Here is a 22,577-nt window from a genome sequence, read left to right on the forward strand (position 1 = left end):
CACCATTTAGGAATCATGGACGTGACATTATGCAAATATTTAATTTACCTGAGCTTCCATGTCTCCCTTGTGAAAGTGACATAAGAGGAGTAGCACCTGCCTTATGAAGTTATTATGAACATTAAATGAGAGAGAGAATTATTACTGTTGTAAAAATAATTGAGGGAAGCCAAGAAGACATGAACAGTGATTTTCCCTGGGTGACGGCCTGATAGGTGCCTTTTCTTTTCTCCTTCAAAATTCCCATATTTTTAAAGTTAGTTGTAATGAAACTGTGTTCCTTTTGTTGTCAAAATAGTTATTATCAAGAATAAAAATAAGATGAGTGAATTATCTGTTAAAGGACTAAAAAACTTTTAATGTGGATAAGCACATTCTCATTTACAGCTGATCCATTTTTTTTCCCAGTGGATAACTGTTAAGGATATTAATTATCCTTAAGGAAAAGCACATTCATCAAATTTGGTTTGTCGAAGGAAATAAGAGTCAATGCCTTACACATAGAACGTTCTCCCGTCAGGGAGATTCACTCTGTCACAATATTGCTCATTTAGAGCAAAGAGGAGAATGAAGAAAACCCCTCACCACACAAGCCCCTGCACCAGCAGAACAAATGGTGCAGCATCTGTGCACTACACCTCAGACATCTTCTTATTAGAAAGCCCCTCGGGTTCTCTCCCAGGGACTGTGTGTTTGTTGTCTCTCTTCCTTGGACTCTGTCCAGCAAGGTGCACGCAGGGAGCTCAGGGTATCCTTGACTTGGTGGGGGTTGGCTCCTGCACCCCGTCCTCTCAGGTTGGCCCTAGGTGAGGTGGGAGGGCCGAGGGACTGCGGCCCACCTTTGTCTCTTGCCTCGGAACTGGTCCCCGCCCCCGGCCCAGGTGGCTGGAGGGACCCTACGCTCCCCAGAGCCCCATGGCGTGGCCCCTGCCTGTCCCCCACCATTGTGTCTTCTCCGCCGTGCGCTCAGCTGCAGTCACAGCCAGCTACCTCCCGGTGCCCTCGGTCCTCCCCTCTTGCCCCCTGCCCGCCCCCTGCCCACACCCGCCTTCACCTCCTCCACCAGTGTTGCAGCTGCCCCCCCCCCAGGTTGGTTTACAGCCCCTCTCCCAGCAGTCTTTGCCATCACCTGGGGCAGGAGCCACGGCCATCCTGGCCCTCACACCTGCTGTCTCTCCAGTTGTGGCTCCAACCCAGCATCGGCCTTGGCAGAGGCTTTCCAACGGGCTGAGGGGCCCGATTTCCACGCTCGGGACGTGGGGCGCACGGTGAGCAGCGAGAGGAGAGGCTGAAGGAGAACCTCACAAGGGACACAGCCTGGCAGCAGGACAGGACACTCGGAATAAGGACCTTGAAATTCTTTTTGGTATTTTGTAGGTAGACGTGGAGAGTCCTTGAGCGTTTCACCATTAGCAGAACGCGGGGGCCCCGGGCGGCACAGTCCACCGAGCGCCCGGCTCTTGCCTTCGGCTCAGGTCATGATCTCAAGGTTGGGAGGTCAGGCCCTGTGCTGGGCTCTGAGCTCAGTGCAGAGTCTGCTTGAGGTTCTCCGTCCCCACCCCCCTCTGTCCCTCCTCCCCGCAATCGCCCTCTCCCGCTCGCTCTCAAATAAATACAGAAGTCTCAAAAGAACTGAAAGGTGGTATGATAATGTCCAAAAAGGTAACCCAGACCATTAGGAAAGGCACGTCCAGCCAAAGATGAAACCACACTTGAAAGAATTCCAACAAAATAGTCACAGTGATATTTGATAGTTTATCTTATGAGACGGCTTTTCTAGGATGTTATTGCCTCAGTATTCCCTGTTAGCCCCATTGCGGCCGTTTCTGTCCTCCATGTGTCTCACGTTGCATTTCCTTCCTCCCTGCAGGGTGGTAAGTGATAGTGAATGCAGGCGTCTGCACGTGTAATGGATAAAAGATTCTGAAACTGTACAGAATATAGAGTCATGCAGCTTTAAAGAGCCTTTCTAACAGTATTTATTGAATTGGTGAATTACTTTATCGCTCCTGTGGTGCCCTTTGGATGTCCTCGTGTATAATAAAGCTGTCACTGTTGCATCCGCAGATGCAGATCTACTGCTTTGACGCGGACCGGTTTTCAAGTTTTGAGGAAGCAGTAAAAGCAAAAGGGAAGTTAAGAGCTTTATCCGTTCTGTTCGAGGTAATCATGATGCGTAGATTGAACGCTAACCTAATTCCTTCCGCGATCACCTGATATGACGTTTTGAGGCATGCTCTTTGATGGAAGAGCTTGCCAGTGGGAGTAACTGGTGATGGTCTTCAAACAGAATAGCCCCCTGGCTGCTGTGTGGCAGAGGGGGCTCTTGCTTTCACTGATGGGGTACGTGGCTTCCCGCGGGCGGCTGTTGTGCGGCCCGGACTGGCCCCTGGGCACACGCACAGCATCCTAAGCACGTGGAGCAGGGGCTGTGAAGCCGCAGTTTTACGGTGTACTTTTCTCAGTGCAGAATTGAAAAGGTAGCTGATTTCTGTGTGCGTTACTTGTTTTTATCTCCCTGTTTAAAAAACAAGTATGCGTTTGGAGGGCTTTGCTTTTGGGCACTGAAAATGCAATGCATTCATCTTTTCATTGAAGAGTCATCAAATAAGAGTCGTTGAAGAGTTAATCAAATATTTTATCCCATTCTTAGAATGTCATTGTTCTTTAATAGGTTGGCATGGAAGAAAATCTGGATTACAAAGCAATTATTGACGGAGTCGAGAGTGTCAGCCGTTTCGGTAAGCTCTTTGGAGAAATCTCTTTCTTCCAGATTTCTCCTTTGGATGCATGTGAATGTTTATAATATTACAAATGTAAGTTGTTCCAAGAGGAGGAAGGAAAGACCTTTTCAAAGAGGAGCAATCTTTCAGTTCTCACACTTGACGATTTATACGCGTCTCACTAAAGAATATCTTACCTGAAATTTTGGTCTTATAAAAATCATAAAATGTTCATGTCAAGCAGGAAATTGAAGTTTTTTGATTTTATTCTTGAAGATAATGACATCACGCATTTAAAATGTATTTATCTACTCTGGGGGCGCCTGCGTTGGCGTTGGTTAAGCATCCCACTCTTGATTTAGGCTCAGGTCATGATCTCAGGTCTTGGGATTGAGCCCCGAGTTGGGCTCCATGCTCAGTGAGAAGTCCACTTGGGGTTCTGTGTCTCCCTCCGTCCTCCCCCTGTGCCCTACATGCGCTGGAGCATGCTCTCTCCCTCTCTCAAATAAATGAATAAATCTTTAAAAAATAAAATGTATTCATCCATTCTGACTGCATTGTACATTTGTTAAAGACTCTATAATCTGAGACCAGTTAATTTCATAAACATTATGTTTTAAACTGAAAAGAGAATTATTACTCAAGTTAAAATTTATTTCCCGGTGGTTTCCTTGATAGGTCCTTTGCTTTTCCAGTATGACAGGGTTTTTGGAAGAAGGCAAACACTTACATAGAAGAAGATGCCATATGCTTTGATATTGTTCCACCATGGATCTTGGCATTTGTCACGGTGAATGCTTGTGACAACATGGGCAACAGACAGCCAACCTGTTATTATTGTTATTTTATTTTTAGTAAGCATCCACACACACGGTATTAAAGCTGCTGCTCTGAGTTACTGCTAAAATAAGAATCATTCCTCTCCAGGAAGCTGCAAAATTTTGAAAGCAGGAACCAAATTCATATAGATCCTTTTTGAAAGCAAAAGCCAGGCCTAGCATTGATTCCTCTCTGTCGCCCACATGTGATGATCTTGATTGACAGAACTTTGCAGAAGTCAGGAATCGGTGAGCTCACGCAGGGCTGCTTTCATTGGGTTTTTTTTGAAAGGTGCAATCAAATGCAAGATGAAGTTGTTACCTCCCTCCATCCACTCGATTGCGGAATTGGGCACTGAATGCCATAAGCCACGCTTAATTTTTCCCTCACTTAGTCGGAAAGTGGATTCTATCAAGACTGAAGGAAGGCAGCTTGTTTGAATCCCTACACTGAAACTCGTGTGGAACGTGAACTCTGAATGTCTCCAGGCCTTGCGGCAGCCCCAGGGCCCAATAAGAGGAGGTTAGTCCTGACTTGGGCTGCGGCACTTGGGCCGCTTGTTTCCGAGGCTTCATCGTTGTTTCTGGGTCTCCCTAGGAGCGTCCTATGAGGCTCACAGGAGTTTAAGAACCAATTTGCTCATATTCTTTGGCTAAGGTTTCCTTTTGAATGTTAACTGTGCGCAAGCCATTGAGGGAAGCGCTTCATCGGAGCCTCGGCTGCCGCCTAATAACCTCCCTGAGAATCTGGATTCCCAGCAGCGCCATTCGGCCTGTCTCCTGGCTCTTAGTTTGGAAACAGAACTTCCTGTCTCTCGGACTGCCTGGGGCCACTTCCCAATCTGCCCCCCGGGTCCTTTGCTCTCTGAGTCTCTGCCCTGCTACCTGTGCACTGGCTTCTTTCCTCCTCCTTTACCAGAAAAGAGAATAATAATCCTGCAGGTGTATCACCTGCCCCACTAGACACTTAATATTTCAATATAGTCAGCAAGGACACGTGAGCTTATATGGTTAAGAAGTGGTAGTAGAGCCAGGGTGCAGATCCTGCTCTGTCCACGGAGTTTGCTCCCTCTACGCTGTGGGGATTCGTATTAGTTATATGCGTCAATTTGACCTGAATGGTTATTAGATATGATCTGTACAAACCAAATAAGTGAAATCCTCTGAAAGGTAAATGTCTCTATTTTGAGAGTTCTTAGACTAAATCTATCTCAGAGTCTAGAAAATCCCCTCGTGCCCCATAAACTGAAGGCTTCCCAATATTGGCCTTTGGCCGTGGCGGCCGGGAGGCGGTGACGTGGAGCTGCAGCCTCGCTCCCCGGTCCTGCTCCGTATTCTCCGCAGAATGTCAGTTGTTCAACGAGCAACACTTTCCGCGATCATCGAGACTATGAAATCTCTTATTCCAACGTGGGCCGATTCCTCATTTCCTATATTCCTCCAAGAGACAGACCCATGTCCCGTCCGTTCCCCACTCCGACCTCTCCTTCTGTCCCTTCCTTCCACCATACCTGCTCCGTGTCGGGCGAGAGAGCGGGTGAGGCGGCATCGACACAGGCTGGCATGTTGATACCCCCAGGCGGAGTCCACGAAAACAAGAGAACTGTTGGTTGGTTGGACTCTTCCAAGTTGCAGAGGAAGAGACACACCCCAAGGAACATCATCCGTGATTCTCAACTGGGAGTTGGCATAAGGACGGTTTCTGATGCTTTCTTAATCACAAATTCAGCCCAGGAATTTGTATACTGCAGAGTCCTTGCAGACTGTGTTGACATGGCCCCTTCTTAATCTTACCGCCCTAAGTAGCAAGAGTCGGTCAGGTATTTAGGGGCTCTTCCCTGTGCGTGACCCTATCACGGTCTTTGTCTCCTTATCTCCCTCCTATTCATCTTCCCCCCTTGCTAGCAACCTCCTATAAAAGGGGAGCATCTGGTTGATGGGTTAGTCACCAGTGTGTGTTCAAATGAATAGTGTCTGGTTGCCAGTACAGCCGCATTGACTCAGGTGTGATTCTCGCCTGTGTTAACAGTAGCGAGGTGATTCAGAGGAAGCAAATGTCTTTGCTAGACGTATATTCAAAAAATTACCTTATTCCAATTTTCTTGAAAGACCATGGCCTCATTGAAAAGCTCTACTTTCAATTGAAAAGTCCTGTGATATCCAAGACAGAAATCTAGGATGTATATGTAAATAACATTTTAAAAACAAAACAAGGTACAAAACAGTATTTCAAGAAAATTCTCTGTTTCACCGTCCCTATTCAGATCTCACCTCCTTTCTTCCTTTGAGTTCTGGCCTCAAAACTCTCACGGTGTCATTTCATTTCCCGCCTAATTTAGCAGTGAGTCAATGTTTGGCTCCTGACTTAATTAGTATTCTCCACATCCGCATTTCCACAGAACATTTGTAGGATAAATTTCATCTTCAGCAGAAAAAAGAAACAGTTGTAGCCCATTGATGATTAAGAAGGAGGTTATTTAATCATAACATTTTTTGGATATTAAAAGCATAAATCTGAAAATGGGAAACATTCACATATTAAAGATATTTTTCTCAGTTTCAGATAACGTGAATCCGAGTCTGAATTCTGATAATCTCATGTTGATACGAAAAGAGAGGGAGACATACTTTTAGAAGTTACTAATGAATCTGCTAAACCAAGCAGAACTTGAATTTTCCAACGGTTTAAAATTAGATTTAGGTTGTATATACACAACATTATCGATTCAGCCAAGCAGATTTTCATTTCTAAGTTTCAGTCTTAATTTCAGACTGGAAGCAGTTATCTATAATTTTAATTATTACCAGCATTCCCTCCTTCCTTCAAAACTTTCTGGATTGTAGAAAAATTAGCATTCAGTAATTTAACTTCTAAATGGATTTCTTTTTCTTTGAGGCTTTCTGGATATGCCCAGTCTTCATGGAGTTTAGAGTTGGAATAGACTATGAAAATAATCTGGGCCAGTCATTTTACTTTATCAGGTGGAAAGAGGGTTCAAAAAGACCTAACATCTTGCAAAAGCTTCACCGTACTTTTGGCTTTCTTTTTCTTTTTTTAAGATTTAATTTATTTATTCAGAGAGATGCAGAAAGAGAGGCAGAGGCCCAGGCAGAGGGAGGAGCAGGCTCTGTGTGGGGAGCCTGACCCAGGATTTGATCCCAGGGACCCCGGGGTCACGCCCTGGGCCACCAGGTGCCCCTACTCTGGGTTTTCAGTGCCGGCTGCATGTTTAAATCACCAGGGGATGCTTTCCTGCAAATGGAGATGCGCAGGCCCTACTCCTAGAGATTTAAATTAAATCGGTCCGGGGGGGGTCTGGAACACTGGTGGGTTTTTTTGTTTTTTTTTTAATATTTTTTTTATTTATTATTTCTGATAGACATAGAGAGAGAGAGAGAGGCAGAGACACAGGAGGAGGGAGAAGCAGGCTCCATGCCAGGAGCCTGACGCGGGACTCGATCCGGGACTCCAGGATTGCGCCCTGGGCCAAAGGCAGGCGCTAAACACTGAGCCACCCAGGGATCCCCAACACTGGTGTTTTTATTTAAAGCCCCGCAGCTGATCGGAAAGCCGGCTGACGCTGTGGCCAGAGGGTAGAGGCGTCCTGGGTTCCTGTGCAGCCCCGGGGCCTCCGGGTAGCCTCGGGGAGCTCAAGCAGCGGGGTTGCTTCTCCCGCAGCAGCCGGGCCGCGGGGGGCTGAGGCCCGGGGGTCCTCCCACCGCAGCTCATGCGGTCCCCGCGCCCCGTGCGCCCTGCGCACCCCCAGCTCCCACCACCTGCTCGGTTTCCACAGAGCCACGCGGATGATGCTCTCATCAACTCGTGAGATGCTGTGATGACTACAGTAGCATCGGGCTCCCGGGCGAGGCCCTAGTGCACCACCCCCCAGCTTGGGGCAGGGGGTCCCCCGCACCCAGTGGGGCGTGCTCTGAGGGGAGGAGGACAAGGGATGGGGAGGGGAGGGGGACATGGGACAGGGAGGGGAGGGGCACTCAGGATGGAGAGGGGAGGGGGCATGGGATGGGGGGGCGAGATGGGGAGGGGAGGGAGACACTGGGAGGGGAGGAGGACATGGGATGGAGAGGGGAGGGGGCCACAGGATGGAGAGGGGAGGAGGACAAGGGACGGAGATGGAAGGGGGACATGGGATGGGGAGGGGAGGGGGCACATGTCCTCTGGCTGGCACATTGCTGTCTGAGTGAGGGCTGGTAGGCGGAAAGCTGAGTAGCCAAGACGGTGCTACTGAGAAGTGCTGCTGGGAAGATCCAAAAGCAAAAATGGGAGGATCCTAGGAAAAAGATACAGTTGGAATGTTTCAGAGGTGTAAGGCCAGATGGAAAGCTCTACCAATTTTTTAATAGGAATTCTCTATTCTGAGCCTGAGGGGCTCAATGGTTGACCTCAATGCTTTCAGCTCAAGGTATGACCCCAATGTCTTGATATCAAGTCCCACATTGGGCTCCCTGCAGGGAGCTGCTTCTCTTCTTCCTCTTGTCTCTGCCTTTCTCTCTGTGTCTCTCATGAATAAATAAATAAAATCCTTTTTTTTAAAAAAAGGAATTCTTTATTCTGGGCACAAGATATAAAATCATTATTGTTGTATGTAGAAATAAAATCCATATTTATTATCCTGTATATTGTATCCAGACTATGCTTTCCATCCTGTCTTACCATTTATTTCCTTAGTAGTGGCTTTTGATAAATAGATCTTAATTATCATGTACTAGACATCATCATTTCTCCCTTTATGGTGAAAGCTTCTTGTGTGCCATTTCAGAAATCTCAGCCTACCTTAAAGTCATAAAAATAATTTTCTATTTTCCTCTAAAAAACCTTATGATTCTGTTCACATTTAGATCTCTAATCTACTTAGAACTCATGGTGCTTACGGTGTGAGGTAGGGAATCATGATTCAGCTTTTCCATGAGGACAGCCAACTGATACAGCACTGTTTACTCAAAAGGCTGTCTGTTCCCACTACATGGTAATTTTTCCTGTCTTAAACCAAGTGACTCTATATGTATGGGTCTGGGTTCTCTATTCTCTTTCATTATTCTCTTTGTCTATCTTTGCATGAATATGTCACTGTCATGATTTCTATAGTTTAATAAAATAGATCTTCTTACCTGGTAGTGAAAGTTCTCCAGTGACTTTGTTATTGTTCAAGATTGTCTTAACTTTTGTTTTCCATTTAAGTTTTAAAATCAGTGTGTCAGTAAATACACATACATACACACATGTACAGAAGTTTCTGGGATTTGTTGACTCCATAAATCAGTTTGGGGACAATCAACACCTTCACAATACTAAATCTTCTGACTCATGAACTTGGTATTTCCCATCATTTTAAGGTTTTTATCTAATCTCAAGAAAGTTCTGTGATTGTCATTGTAGATGTCATACTCATCATTTGTTAGGTTTACTTGTATTTGATATTTGTTACGTTGCTTTAAGTTTCATTTTCTGTTGTTTGATACCAGTACATAGAAATAAAATTAATTTTGGTATATTGGTCCTATGTACAGTGACTTTACAAAATATATTTTTTAATTCTAAGTCTATAAATCCTTTTCAGTGTTTTCCATGCACAATCATGTATTTGGAAAATATCCAATATTTATGATTTTTTTTTCTTTTTCTTACCTTATTGCACTGGCCCAGTCCTCCAGTTCAGGGTTAATTAGAAATGGTGATAGCAGGAGTTTTTTCTCTCATTCTTTATCTCTAGGAGGAAAACTTACCTAGTAAGTCATTCTTAAATACAATGTTTACTACAGGCTTTTGAAAATAATCTTCACCAGAATATGGTTTTGCTTTTGATGTTTTTCACAAACTGGTATTAAGTCTTCTCAAATGATTTTACTGTATCTACTAAGATGATTACATGATTTCTGAATATATTTTATATGTGAAATAATCTCTCCAGTTGAGAAATCAGTCTCTGAAAGTTGAAATATTTAACCCTATGTAGCAATATTTGTAAAGAAATTCAAAATATGTTGGTTTTGTCACCATTTTTGAAATGTATCTCAAATATTCTTAGTTTCATTTCTTATTACATTTATAACAAACCATATGCCTCTGTTTCATAGAAGCCTTGAGCCACTCAAGTTCAGGTGTTGAGATTCCAACCGAGATGCATGTTGTTACTTTGTAGGGAAACAGGCTGCCTTAGATCCCTTCATATTGCTGAACCTTCTGCCAAACTCGACTGACAAGTATTACACTTACAACGGCTCATTGACATCTCCTCCCTGCACAGACACTGTGGACTGGATTATTTTTAAAGATACAGTTAGCATCTCTGAAAGCCAGGTAATCTTGGAAATTCAAACAAATGCAGAAATTTGAAGCAACTTAAAAATAATTACTTTCTAAGATTTACTACTGAATATCTATTTTAAAGCATTTGCAGATGCCTTTGAAGCAGATATGTTAAGCTATATGTTAAATGATGTTTTTTTTTCCAGTTGGCTGTGTTTTGTGAAGTTCTTACAATGCAGCAGTCTGGTTATGTCATGCTGATGGACTATTTACAAAATAATTTCCGAGAACAACAGTACAAATTCTCTAGACAGGTGTTTTCCTCATATACTGGAAAGGAAGAGATTCATGAAGCAGGTATGTATTGAAATATAATTCTTCTACTACTTTTACAGATTCAATGTTATAGCAGATAATTGTGGAATAATGGGAAATATACAAGACTTAGATTTTAGAAATATTTGATTATTAGCTTTATAGCTTTAGGTAAGCTATTTGACTTCTCTGAATCTCACCACATTTATAAAATAACATGTAAAAAGAGCTGTCCTTGGTGCTCCTGGGTGGCTCAGTCGGTTAGGCATCCCACTCTTGAATTTAGCTCAGGTCATGACCTCAGGGTCATGAGATTGAGCCCTATGTTGGTCTCCACATTCAGCATGGAGTCTGCTTGAGATTCTCTCCCTCCCTATGCTTCTGTCTCTCCTTCTGCTTGCATACTTTCACATTCTTTCTCTCTTTCTCAAAATAAATCAATAAAATCTTTAAAATAAATAAATAAATAAAGCTGTTCTTCCCCACCAGAATTATCCCATTTTGCAGATGTGAAATACTGAGATTCAGTAAGGAAAGTGATTATTAAACACATAGTAATAGATGGCAAAACCACATGCACAAACTTCCAAATGCACATTAGTGTTTGTGCTAAGAGCTTCAGGAAATGAATGCATACGCGGCTTAGGTCCACAGAGCTTGGGGAGGTCACTTCTGGTTGAGGTGGTCAGGAGCCTCGGTGAGAGAACAACATTTGAGCTGAGCCTTGGTGCATGATTTGCGGTGTAAAGTGTTAGTCTTTGTGTTGGCAGCTCTGAAGGAAGAGTATAACATGGGGATGAAAATCAAATGGACTGCATTCTTAATGAATAAAAAGGGAGTCTTTCCCCCAGTTTCCTTCTTTGGGGGAAAAGATGTTTGTCAGGGCCAAGCAATGGAGAGAACACCAGGGAGACATCTCCAGAGTGCCCTCTGTGTCTTTTGAAGTTGACACACAGTCATAAGCCTTTGAAGATGTCCAGAGAACACAATCAGATACACCTACTGACTTTTCCTTTTCCATTGACATTGATAATGTACCAGCTGATGAAACAAATGGGTGAAATAGCCTTTGCTTTGGGGACTTAAAACATTTCCAAGTACACGGCCTTCTTTGATCTCAGCTGTACGATGAATTTTTGGCCGTCTGTAATATTAATCTAATAATCATCTGCTTTTGAGGATTAGCATTAAAACAGCATGTTTTTATTATTTTAATGTAATGTTTATGAGAAGTATTTATCCTTTAACAGCAACAGTAAAATAGAGCACAACAGAGATGAATAGCTACCTACATGTAACATGACAATAAATTTCTAATTGAATTGCCCCAAAGTGAGGAAATTTCATTATATTTCTACCAGCAGTACTAAATACTTATAACATTCTGCTGGTAAATAATAGAGGATTGATTAGGAAAAAAAAACTACATTTAACCATCTCCTTTGAAAAAATACAATAGATCAAATAACATATTAAATAAATATGATTTTTATTTGTCATGTACTTTTGTCAGTTGTATTTTATTAAAACCCTTCAGTGGCTTTCCATTGCTTTTAGAATAAAACCCAAACCATTCATCATTACATGGTCCTGTTTAGCACTTACTCGTCTTAGCATTTATTCTCCGCCACTGGCTTCCTTCTCTTGTACTGAATGGACTCTTTGATATCCCGTGAAGATGGAAAATCACATTCTCCCAGGTTGTATTTTTACATGCTATTTCCTTGCCGTGGCTGTCTTCTCTGCTGTTTTCACTTGCCTGCCTCCTCCTTGTTCTTCAACACTCAAGCAGACTTTGTATCCACTGGGGAGCCATCTCTGAGTCTGTCTCCATCCTCACCAAGCCTGGCTGTGGCCCGGGCATAGGACTGTGCACGTGTGAAGGTGCCGTGCCCATGGAGGACAAAATCAGTGTTGCTCACGTGGAGTAGTGTCATTTCCATGCATCTAAAGTGTGTAGCAGTTGCCACAGTATAAGAATTGTCTGTTTACTTACTCGCCTCCCCCACTGGACATGGGCTCCGTGTTGGAAGTAATTAAGTCTTTACCTCCATTGCTGGGCTAATACAAGGCTCTCCTTCAGCAAATATTCGCTGAAAGAATCCGTTTTCATATAATAAAAATTTAGCAGGGCACCTGGGTGTCTCAGTCCGTTGAGTGGCCAACTCTTGGTTTCTGCTCAGGTCATGATCTCAGGTTTGTAAGACGGAGCCTAGTATCTGGCTCAGCCCTCACCTGGAGTCTGATTAAGATTCTCTCCCTCTCACTCTCCCTCCCCTTATGCTCCACTCCTGCTCATGCTCCTTCATGCACTCACTCTCTCTAAAATAAACAAAATAATTAAAAAAAAAAAAAAGTTATGCTTGATGGGTGCCTCTTGCACTGTTTTATGTATAAACTTTGTGTAGGACATTGTTCTTTTCACAGATAAGTGATGAAACCAAGTAATAACAAAAGCAGCAATAATCACCATGTATTGTGTCCACCAGTGGTTTAACTGGGCACGGAACCGTGTGAATCTGATTGCAGCTTCCCAACACCATCGTGGAGTTGGCCTTATTTTTCTTGTTTTACAGTTTGGGAAGCTGATGCCAAGTGGCTTGCCCTGCACAGAGCTATATCTTTATACCTGAACACAGATCTGATTCTAAAGCCTCCCAAGTTTTACAACAAAAACTGATGGCCTTAATGACATGACACTTTAAAAAAAAAAAATAGCATTGGCAGGGTGTCTAGCTGGCTCACTCATTAGGACATGAGACTTCATTTCTTGTTCAAGAAATTAATTTCTTGTGTTCAAGGCCCCCCTTGGGCATGGAGCCTACCAAAAAAAAAAAAAAGGCATTGGCTTTTTTCAAAAACTAGAAAGATTGAATTCTTGGTTTTTCCATCATGAGTATTTGCATTTATTATTTGCATATTCCTGGGCATATTCCTGTGATGCTTTTCTTCTTAATGGACACACTATACCCCTTCTACTTTCTGGGACTTAATTTGAGAATAAAAATTGAGGATTGCATTTATGTCCTGGTTTTAATCTTTATTAAACTTAAAATGAAAATAAGTTTTTAATTATATGAACATTATTTAAAAAGGCAGAGAACACATATAAACACAGGAAAAAAAGTAAAATCCTATGTAATGTCATGGCCCAGAGATCACCACCATGAGGATTTTGGTGACTATCCTTTCAGGACTTTCTCTTAAATTGGAAATATATTCTTATGCCTCACAAAAATGAGACTACAGTACATATATGTTTGTTGATTTTATTTTACTCGATGATACAAATATATCAATACAGCATTCTTAATTTTGTGTAGCATTCCATTGTATAGTCATAACAGTTTACTAATCCAGATGCTCAATTTTGGACACTCAGGTTGCATTAGTATACTTTGATATTGCAAATATCTAGCATCCTCATTTTGACCAAGAGAGAAGAGGTGGCATGAAAATTGTCAGAATATGGTTTTTAGTAAATGCACTGTGGAAAAAATACATTTTGCAAAAAACACACTGCAAATAATTGCAAAAACCACGTGAGGTCTGTATATCTATGTAAACTCCCGCAAGGTACAGATTAAGACGTGTTCATTTTTGCATTCATAGCAGGAACTCAGTGAATGTTTGTAAATGAATGCGTATTTTACTCCTATTTTACTAGAACTTCGGCCCTGTGTTTTTGCGTCTCTGTGTAGAGCTGCCCTTTATTAGAGACATTTCTTTTTGGCATCGTGGGATGGACCCCGCCTCTTCTAAGAACCACAGAATTTAACAGAACCTTGAAGGAGTCCGTAAAAACTGTCTTCGATAATGAGACATCTGTGTGACTAACTGTACAAACACAGCATGCGTGTGAAGGAGGTGAAGTTCAACTTCGAGCTCTCCTGCCGCCTTCTTAGCAGGTCTCTCCCGCAGCTAAGAAGCAGGGACCTCCCGGAGCACAGCGGGGGAAGAGCTGGGGCTTTAAAATCCGGTCGGCCTCTGGTATCAGACCCTGCTGCCAGTACTTACTGGTTAAATGAGAATTGTCAAGTCACAGGGTGCCTGGGTGGCTGTCAGTTAAGCGCCTGACTCTTGATTTCGACTCTGGTCATCTCTGGGTCACCAAGTCAGGCCCGCCTCAAGCTCTGCGCTCAGCGAGGAATCTGCTTGGGATTCTCCACCCTCCTCCCCACCCTGCCCCGCGCATGCACACAAAGGCTCACACACTGTCTCTAAAATAGATAGATAGATAGATAGATAGATAGATAGATAGATAGATAGAATCTTTAAAAGATTGTCAAGTTACTGGACCTATAAAATCAGACCACCTTGTTGTGAGGTTTAAATGGGCTAAAGTCTGTAACGCAGTACAGTCCCTCGAACATAATATGTCCCAGACTTGCCGCTGCTATGCATGGAGTGTGTGCATGCACACAGCCGTGTGGTGCGTGTCAGGGGGGCAAGCTATCACGACAGGTGTGGGGCGTTCCTCAAGCTTTTCATGTTTTAAGGCTTTGGCTTGTTGAACTAAATCATAAACGCACCTCAGATTTCACTTGCTAGCATTGCAATACATTCAATGCAAACAGTCTAAAAAAATATGATAGAAAATGCTTTTCAAGGCAGGTTTGCATGAAAGGGTGACCCTGCAGCCTAAAACCGCCTTTGAGTCGCGAGACATTTTCTCTACTTCCCTGAAAAATGTCATGATGAATTAAACAGCAGTAGACTCGCCTTCCTGAAGGTCAGTGGCTTTAAATAGCATCCGTTAAGGTCGTGTGGCCGTGACCCCTGGCCTCCAGCTGTATGCAGAAGAGTGACCTGAGGGTCATTTTCTCCCTAGAAGGTCCTGTATCTTGTTGAAGTCAGGCCCATGTGTCCCCGGAAAGGCTGATGACTGGGCTGGAAGCTGAAAGACGCCTTCTGGCCTCTCACCTGAGGCCAGGACGCCACCGCGCACAGGGTCCCGCCGCGGACAGGGTCACGTTGGGGCAGGTCATTTTGGGCTATGGCTTTTAACACTCGTGCTGGCGTTCACGTTCACTTTGTCACGACCTGCTACTCCCTCCTGCCTTCGAGTCTTCGGGCTCCTGGCTGAGGCTTCCCCAGGACCCCCGTGTCTGCAGGGCGGCTGGGCCTCAGCGGGGCTGCGAGCTGTGTTACCCGCACCGGCCTCTGCTCCAGGGGCACACAGCCGGGCTGAACCTGGGGACATCCTGGGGACATCCTGGGCACATCCTGGGCAGGTCCTGGGCACGTCTTGGGAATGTCCTGGACACGTCCTGAGGACATCCTGGGGACATCCTGGGCACGTCCTGGGGACGTCCTGGGCACATCCTGGGCACGTCCTGGGCACATCCTGGGCATGTCCTGGGGACATCCTGGGCACATCCTGGGCACATCCTGGGCACGTCCTGAACACATCCTGAGCAAGTCCTGGGCACATCCCGGGCATGTCCCGGGCATGTCCTGGGCACGTCCTGAGGACATCCTGGGGACATTCTGGGCACGTCCTGGACAGCAGTGACACTTTCTCCGCCTTCCCAGGAGCGCCCGCCCCGCCCTGCCCCTGCCCTGGTACTGAGCTCCCCGAGGGCGAGGACCGCACCCCCTGCTCATGTGGCCTCAGACGGTGACGAGGCCTCCAAGGAGTGACACTTGCAGTGGCTCGCAGAGGAGGCCCCGCCCCCGTTCTTCCTGAGTGAGCGGCCTTCGCCCGTTGCCAGGGCACGAGGTATCCCCCGCGTGACCCGCCTCGGACCCCAGCTCTGTCGTGGCCGGGCCCGGCAGGGGGCCCACGGGAGCCAGCTTCCGCTTCCTGGCCTGTGCTGCTCAAAGACACTACCTGTGACCGGGTCACGAGTGGCTGTGGAAGTCATTGGGCGTGGGCTTCAGTCCTGAAGAAAGCAGGCCTCCCTGCCCCTCAGCCTCCCTGCCCCTGGGCCTCCCCACCCCTCAGAACTCCCTACCCCCCGCCTCCCCGCCCCCCGGCCTCCCTACCCTCGGCCTCCCCGCCCCTCAGCCTCTCCCAACCCCCGGCCTCCCTATCCTCTGGCCTCCCTACCCCTGGGCCTCTCTGTACCCCCCCACCCCCCCACCCCTGCCTCCCTGCCCCTCGGCACTCCCCATGATGAAGGAAATTAGTTTTGCTACTATTTATTGTATCAGTTAGTAGCTTGTGTTGGGTGTCTGAGTACATGTGAATCTGGAAAACTCTTCTTGGTTTTTAATCCAAGTACGGTGCTTTACAGAGTATATATCCTGCGAACATAACATAAGCCAATTCCAATAAGGAAAACCTGGAAAATTTAGTGCAAATTAATAACTTACCCCATGACCATTACCCAGCTTTTTGTGTGTACACCAAACGTAGTGTATATGGAATGAACTAGATTGTTCTTTTAAAGATCCATCCCTACCCTGTAGAAGGGCAGCCCTTTGGCAAGACCATAAGCAATATACAGCAGTACGGGTTTTCCTCTGGAGCACATTCTAAAGTGTATTATTCCCATAAAATCACCTATTTCAGCATCTAAATGATAAAGTCTAGCTAAAGGTTTATAACATATTACTAAGCTGTTGATTATCACTAAACAAAAGGAACATTAAAAAATTTCCTGGGGCACCTGGGTGACTCAGTGGGTTAAGCATCTGCCTTCAGTTCGGGTCATGATCTCGGGGCCCTGGCTCAGGTCATGGTCTCGGGGCCCTGGCTCAGGTCATGGTCTCGGGGCCCTGGCTCAGGTCATGATCTCGGGGGGTCTGGTTCAGGTCATGATCTCGGGGGCCCTGGCTCAGCTCATGGTCTCGGGGGCCCTGGCTCAGGTCATGGTCTCGGGGTCCTTGGATTGAGCCCCAGGTCGGGCTCCCTGCTCAGTGGGGAATCTGCTTCTCCCTCTCCCTCTATGTACTCACACAGTCTCTCTCTCTCTGATAAACAAATCTTAAAAAAATAATCCCTAATTAAAATGTAAACCTACACTATTAAATTACCTATAAGCTTTTACAGATTTGTAAAACACAGAAAGCAAGGGGAATAATAACCCGATGACAAGGAAATGCAAGTTTGTTTTTAAACTCCTACTTTATATTAATGCTGATTCTTAAAATTCAAAACATCTGCTGATTTCAACTATTAAGGCGGAATAAACACATACATCCAGCCAAAGTAATTGTGTGTTAATTAAGTAGCAGTCCTTTGGGCATATTTGCAGCCAATAATTTTCTATTTTCTCAAGAGATTTTTGCTTTGTGTGCATGCATACAACTCTAATGAATTTTAAGATAGTTTCATTTGGTGGGGGGAGAGAATAGTTCACTTTAAATCATTCCCGCTTTCTAAAAAGGGGGATTGATTTTTTGTGGGACAAAGTCTACCCATGCTACTGTCCAGAATTGCTTTGACCTTCTCAGAAGGAACCTGGGCTTCCCTAGCAGCAAGACCCAGGCAATCCTGCTCCTCCCTGGACAGTTCCCAGCGTGGCTGGCTCACTTTGGGGATAATCGACGGTCTGCTGCCATCTCGTGGCCACTGAAGAAGTGTCCCTAGATGAGTAATGATATCGTCTAGACCTGGAGAAGAATGCCTTGTCTTAGTCTGAATTCATGCTTTTTGATGAATTCACATTTTTGGAGAACTGTCCTCTTATTCCCAAAGGAACACCTCACCCTAAATCCTTAGTAAACAACAACAACAACAACACATGACAGTTTGTACAGTGAATCCTCCTGTCTCTCACTCATGTAAAGTCATGCGTGTATTATTAAGCATATATATTTATATTTTTCTGGATCATGTACATACCATTGCCAGCAGAGCATACATGGGCTCAAATTCCTGTTATCACACATGCAGAGACCATTCAGATTTCGATTTATGCGGTCAGGTGTTAGTTTTGACTGCTCTCTTGTGTTCATGAGCAAAACTGCAAGCTAGAAGAGACCACAGCCTTTTTGGTCCCACCCTGATGCTATCCTGAGTATATTTTCACTGAGTCTTTGTAGCGGTCGGTTGTCGGCTGTCGGCTGACTCAGGTCGACCTCATAGTCTCATCTCGTGGCTTCATAACATCAGGTGTCTCCCAGGAGCAAAGCTTGGATTCTGTGACTATGTCAGTCTTTAGTGTTACAGACCTTTCTCCTCTTTTGCAAACTGACCTGGCTTGTGAACGGATTATATTTATTGCTCTGCTCCAATAGCACAATATCATAAAATTTCATGATTTTCATCCTTGTAATTAGTCCAAATCATCACCTTATGAATATACTTCAGGAAGTATCAAAATCCTCTTTTTAATGGGACAAAATTTTTTGACAGGATTCCCAGCACGGGCTTGAATTCATTGTTAGGAAGTCCCTGAACTATTTTCAAACTCTTTTTTCAGATCAGACAAACAAATCTTCTAATTTCCTTTTTTTAAAATTTTTATTTATTTATGATAGTCACACAGGGAGAGAGAGAGAGAGAGAGAGGCAGAGACATAGGCAGAGGGAGAAGCAGGCTCCATGCACCGGGAGCCCGATGTGGGATTCAATCCCGGGTCTCCAGGATCGCGCCCTGGGCCAAAGGCAGGCGCCAAACCGCTGCGCCACCCAGGGATCCCTTCTAATTTCCTAAAATCAATTGCCAACGTGGGATTTTTGTCAGCAAGTTTGAAAAATACAGAAACGGTAGCTTTAGTTGTTCTCCTATAGTTTTCTCTGATAGGGAACTTTACACTATTTCGAGGATTTTGAAACAACAACGTCTGATAACAGACCATATGTTGTCATTTTAAATTCTCCTCATGCTGAGCTAAACATATCTGTTGGGCATGAAACGAGAAATAAAAACATCACGAGCTTGAAGACATCCTTTATTTTTAAAAATGAATTTGTATGCCAAATATATTCAAGACAGTATTCTAAGCAATATAGAAATAGAAAGCTGTGATGCTTGTGTGTATAAGCTAGTATAGGACTTAAGCCCTCTTGAGGAGAGAATAATGTAAGAGAACATGCAACTAATGCAATAGTTGTGTGTTAGGACAGACAGTTGAAAACGACCCAGATCGCTTCAGAGATCAGAGCCCACCTAACAGGAGGGAGCCTCTGACCTAGGCCTTTCCTGAACGGGAAGGTAGACGCAGGTGGAGGTAGGAGGGAAGGAAAAGTGTTCCAGGTACATGAGATGCCATAAGCAAAAGCTCCGCAGTGGAGAAGTGTAACGCTTTACCTTCTGTTGAAATTAAACGCAACACGTTTTCGTAGAATGTGTTTTACTTGTTAAAATCTTGGAGGCCGACATTTGTATCGTTAATTGTACCTTCTCTCTCTCTCTCTCTCTCTCTCTCTGAAGTTTGTAGTTCAGAACCAGAAAATGTCCAAGCTGACCCGGAAAATTATACTAGTCTGCTTGTGACGTGGGAGAGACCACGAGTGGTTTATGATACCATGATTGAGAAATTTGCCGTTCTGTATCAGCAGCTAGAGGGAGAAGACCAAACCAAGCGTGAATTTTTGACCGACGGCTATCAAGACTTGGTAACTATAAGATCAGTTGTTTCATGTAGTGATAGCACTAGCGTTTAATTTTCAAGGTGAGAACTTAACGGATGATGATATATTGTTGCCCTAAACTCTGTGTGAGACGCTCCGGTGGGGAGGAGGGGAGCAGAAGCTATACCAAGCAAACAAGGTCAGACCTCACAGTGAATCACACTAGGTTCTTACTTGTTTTCAGTGACAGGAAGATCACAGCTTGGCCACCAACAGCATTATAGAGCAGACACTTGCAGAAGACTTGGGAACTAAAACTCATCTCGCGTAGCCTCTCTTTACAAATAAAGGGACTCAAGAAAGAGCTAAATACCTTGACTATGACCTTGACTTTCTCACAGTTGTGGAAATAATTGAACGTAGAATCTCAGTGCTCTGATACGGTCATATATCGTTGTCCCCACCATCCTCTGCTGGCACAAAAAAATACAGTAGGGGACTCTTTGCATCGAATTTCCAAGTAGCAGATGTGAAATCACCTGAGCCCGAACCTTTGGAATAGGAGGCAGATAATTTTGAGGCAAAGGTCCGCTCCCTCTTCCTCCATAGTCATGCACGCAAATTAAAGAAAATAAAGTACGGTATGGGACAGTTGAAGCACTATGTTGTCCACCTGAAGCCAATACAGCACTGTCTACTAACTAGGTGGAATTAAAATTAATACTTTTTTAAAAAAAGTAACAGATTCCTTCTGTGACTTGAGCATCTCAGTACTAAATTTTGCCTTGGTAGGGAAGGATTGGCCATAGATTGGGGTCCAGTTGAGAAGACCCTGTCTGGGTATGGCTCCAGGAAAGCCCCACGGCAGGCCGGAGTCACTACTGACTGTGCCTTCAGACGGCCAGCATCCCTCAAGGTCTGGGTATCTGCACCTGGACAAAAACTGTCCTTGTTATCACGGTGCTGAGTATCATGTGGACTAAACTGATAAAATACATAACAACATTTTAACCCGGGTGTCTAGAACAGAGACATTATGAAGTACGTCCACTGTGAGGTTTATGAGAATATTCCATTCTTTCTTTTCATAATGATGTTGAGAAGATAATAATTCTAGCTTGTCTGGCATCTATATTGTTATGATAAAAAGATAAGTTGGGTGTTCATTGTATTTTTCACATCTTGCTCTTTGCCAATGCTGCATGTTTGTCTAAAATATTTAATTTGTAGTTTGGGGTACTCATTTATGAATTTGATGAGTTCTAGTAAAAATGAAACTTTCTCTTTTTTTTAAGGTTTTTATGTATTTATTTTAGAGAGAAAGAGAATGTGAGAGAGCATAAGTGGTGGAGGGGGAGAAGCAGGCTGCCCATCAAGCAGGGAGCCTGATGTGGGGCTCGATCCTAAGACCGTGGGATCATGACCTGAGCTGAAGGCAACCTCTTACCTGACCAAGCCACCCAGGCATCCCAAAATGAAACTTTCTAAAACTAATTTCTAAACCAAAAAAGCCTAATTCACAAATATCACAAGTTCAACTTAACAACAGCCCATAAATTTTTTCTTAGATTAATAAGATAAATATTCCACCGACAAATAAGAAATGTTTTCCAAAGGTAGATGTCTATTATGTTAGGACTCTTATAATACACTTGTATAATTACTGACATCTCTCTTTTAGGGTGCTATTCTCAATAATTTAATACCCAATATGAGTTATGTGCTTCAGATAGTAGCCATATGCACTAATGGCTTATATGGAAAGTACAGTGACCAGCTCATTGTTGACATGCCTTCCGATGACCCCGGTAAGTGCTCTCCTGACATCCTTTATGTTATCTACATATATGAGGCTTGTTTAGTTACTGGATACAGTTGGTGCTTTATCTCTGACTTTATATTGTTTTGGCCAAAGGGCGAAATGATTTTTTTTTTTTTTTTTTGGTCTGGATCATCAGTTAATTTTATGAAGCTTGGAAACCATTTTCATTCAGCAGATGTGGTGCAGGACAATAAGTAAATTCATTCTAAACGTTGAAGTTTCCTATTTGTAAACTAAGAGCAGCAAAATCAGTTGTTATGTGTAATGGTCATCAAATGAAAATAGCTATGTAAATATCAAGACTTATATTTTCATAACGAAGAGTTGATTTCATTTGTGCTTATTTCCTTTTTCAGCACCCAAAGCATTTTGTAGTAAGTATACATGTGATCGTAGGCTCATGTGAGGTACTTTGGAATATCTGTACAAAGTATCCAGCAGCTTATCTTAGGTATTTTTATCCACTTTCTATAATTCTGTGTGAAGGGGGTAGAGTGTTTTCTTCTTAGCTGATTTGCCAGTATTCTTTCACAAAGCAAAACGAAGATGTTTCTAATTGTGCTTTATTTGCATGGATCTTCTCTAAGAATTATGGAAAAGTCTTTTGATCTAAAACCTTATGCAATAATCGAATGAAGTGCACAACATCATAATTTGACCATTTACAAATGAATACAATTAAAATCTTCCCTTTGTTAGCATAAGCAGTTTTAAGGTAATAGGATAGAATTATGTATGTACGTATACATGTGTATATGTACATGTTTATATACACATAGACATGCATACGCATATTCATAAATATATACAAACATGCATACACAAATGTAGATATTCTTCGGTCATCACTACCATACCTTAAGTCTACTCACTGATATTTTGTAAATTTTTAATGGAGATGGATAGTAAATAAACTATATCAATTATAGCATATTCCAGTTCGACATTGAAGGAAAACCGATATATTGATTAACCTTTGTGGTCTATATGAATTAGCAAGGACTTTAATCCCTTGTGAGCTTGCTCATTGATTACCTCAACATAGTTGGTCTCACTAGTTAAATTTTTAAGTTGATGTATATATGTCAGAGCATTAGATGATAGATTATATGTGCTTCTAAACCACGGGCTACGAAACTTGCCAAGCTATTTCCCAGGTTAAAATGTTG

General features: G+C 43.6%; 1 protein-coding gene across 1 annotated transcript in view; it reads left to right on the plus strand.

Moving 5' to 3' along the window:
• The window catches only part of PTPRZ1 (protein tyrosine phosphatase receptor type Z1), a 156,057-nt gene that overhangs the window by 80,713 nt on the left and 52,767 nt on the right, over nt 1-22,577 (plus strand). Inside the window, exons 5-10 of the mRNA XM_038556356.1 lie at nt 2,068-2,163; nt 2,675-2,741; nt 9,700-9,857; nt 10,013-10,163; nt 19,447-19,631; nt 21,268-21,394. Of these exons, the coding sequence (XP_038412284.1) occupies nt 2,068-2,163; nt 2,675-2,741; nt 9,700-9,857; nt 10,013-10,163; nt 19,447-19,631; nt 21,268-21,394 (784 nt within the window). The remainder of the gene's footprint in view (nt 1-2,067; nt 2,164-2,674; nt 2,742-9,699; nt 9,858-10,012; nt 10,164-19,446; nt 19,632-21,267; nt 21,395-22,577) is intronic.

Source organism: Canis lupus, chromosome 14 (genome assembly GCF_011100685.1).
Source record: "Canis lupus familiaris isolate Mischka breed German Shepherd chromosome 14, alternate assembly UU_Cfam_GSD_1.0, whole genome shotgun sequence".
In the NCBI taxonomy this organism is placed as follows: Eukaryota; Metazoa; Chordata; class Mammalia; order Carnivora; family Canidae; genus Canis; species Canis lupus.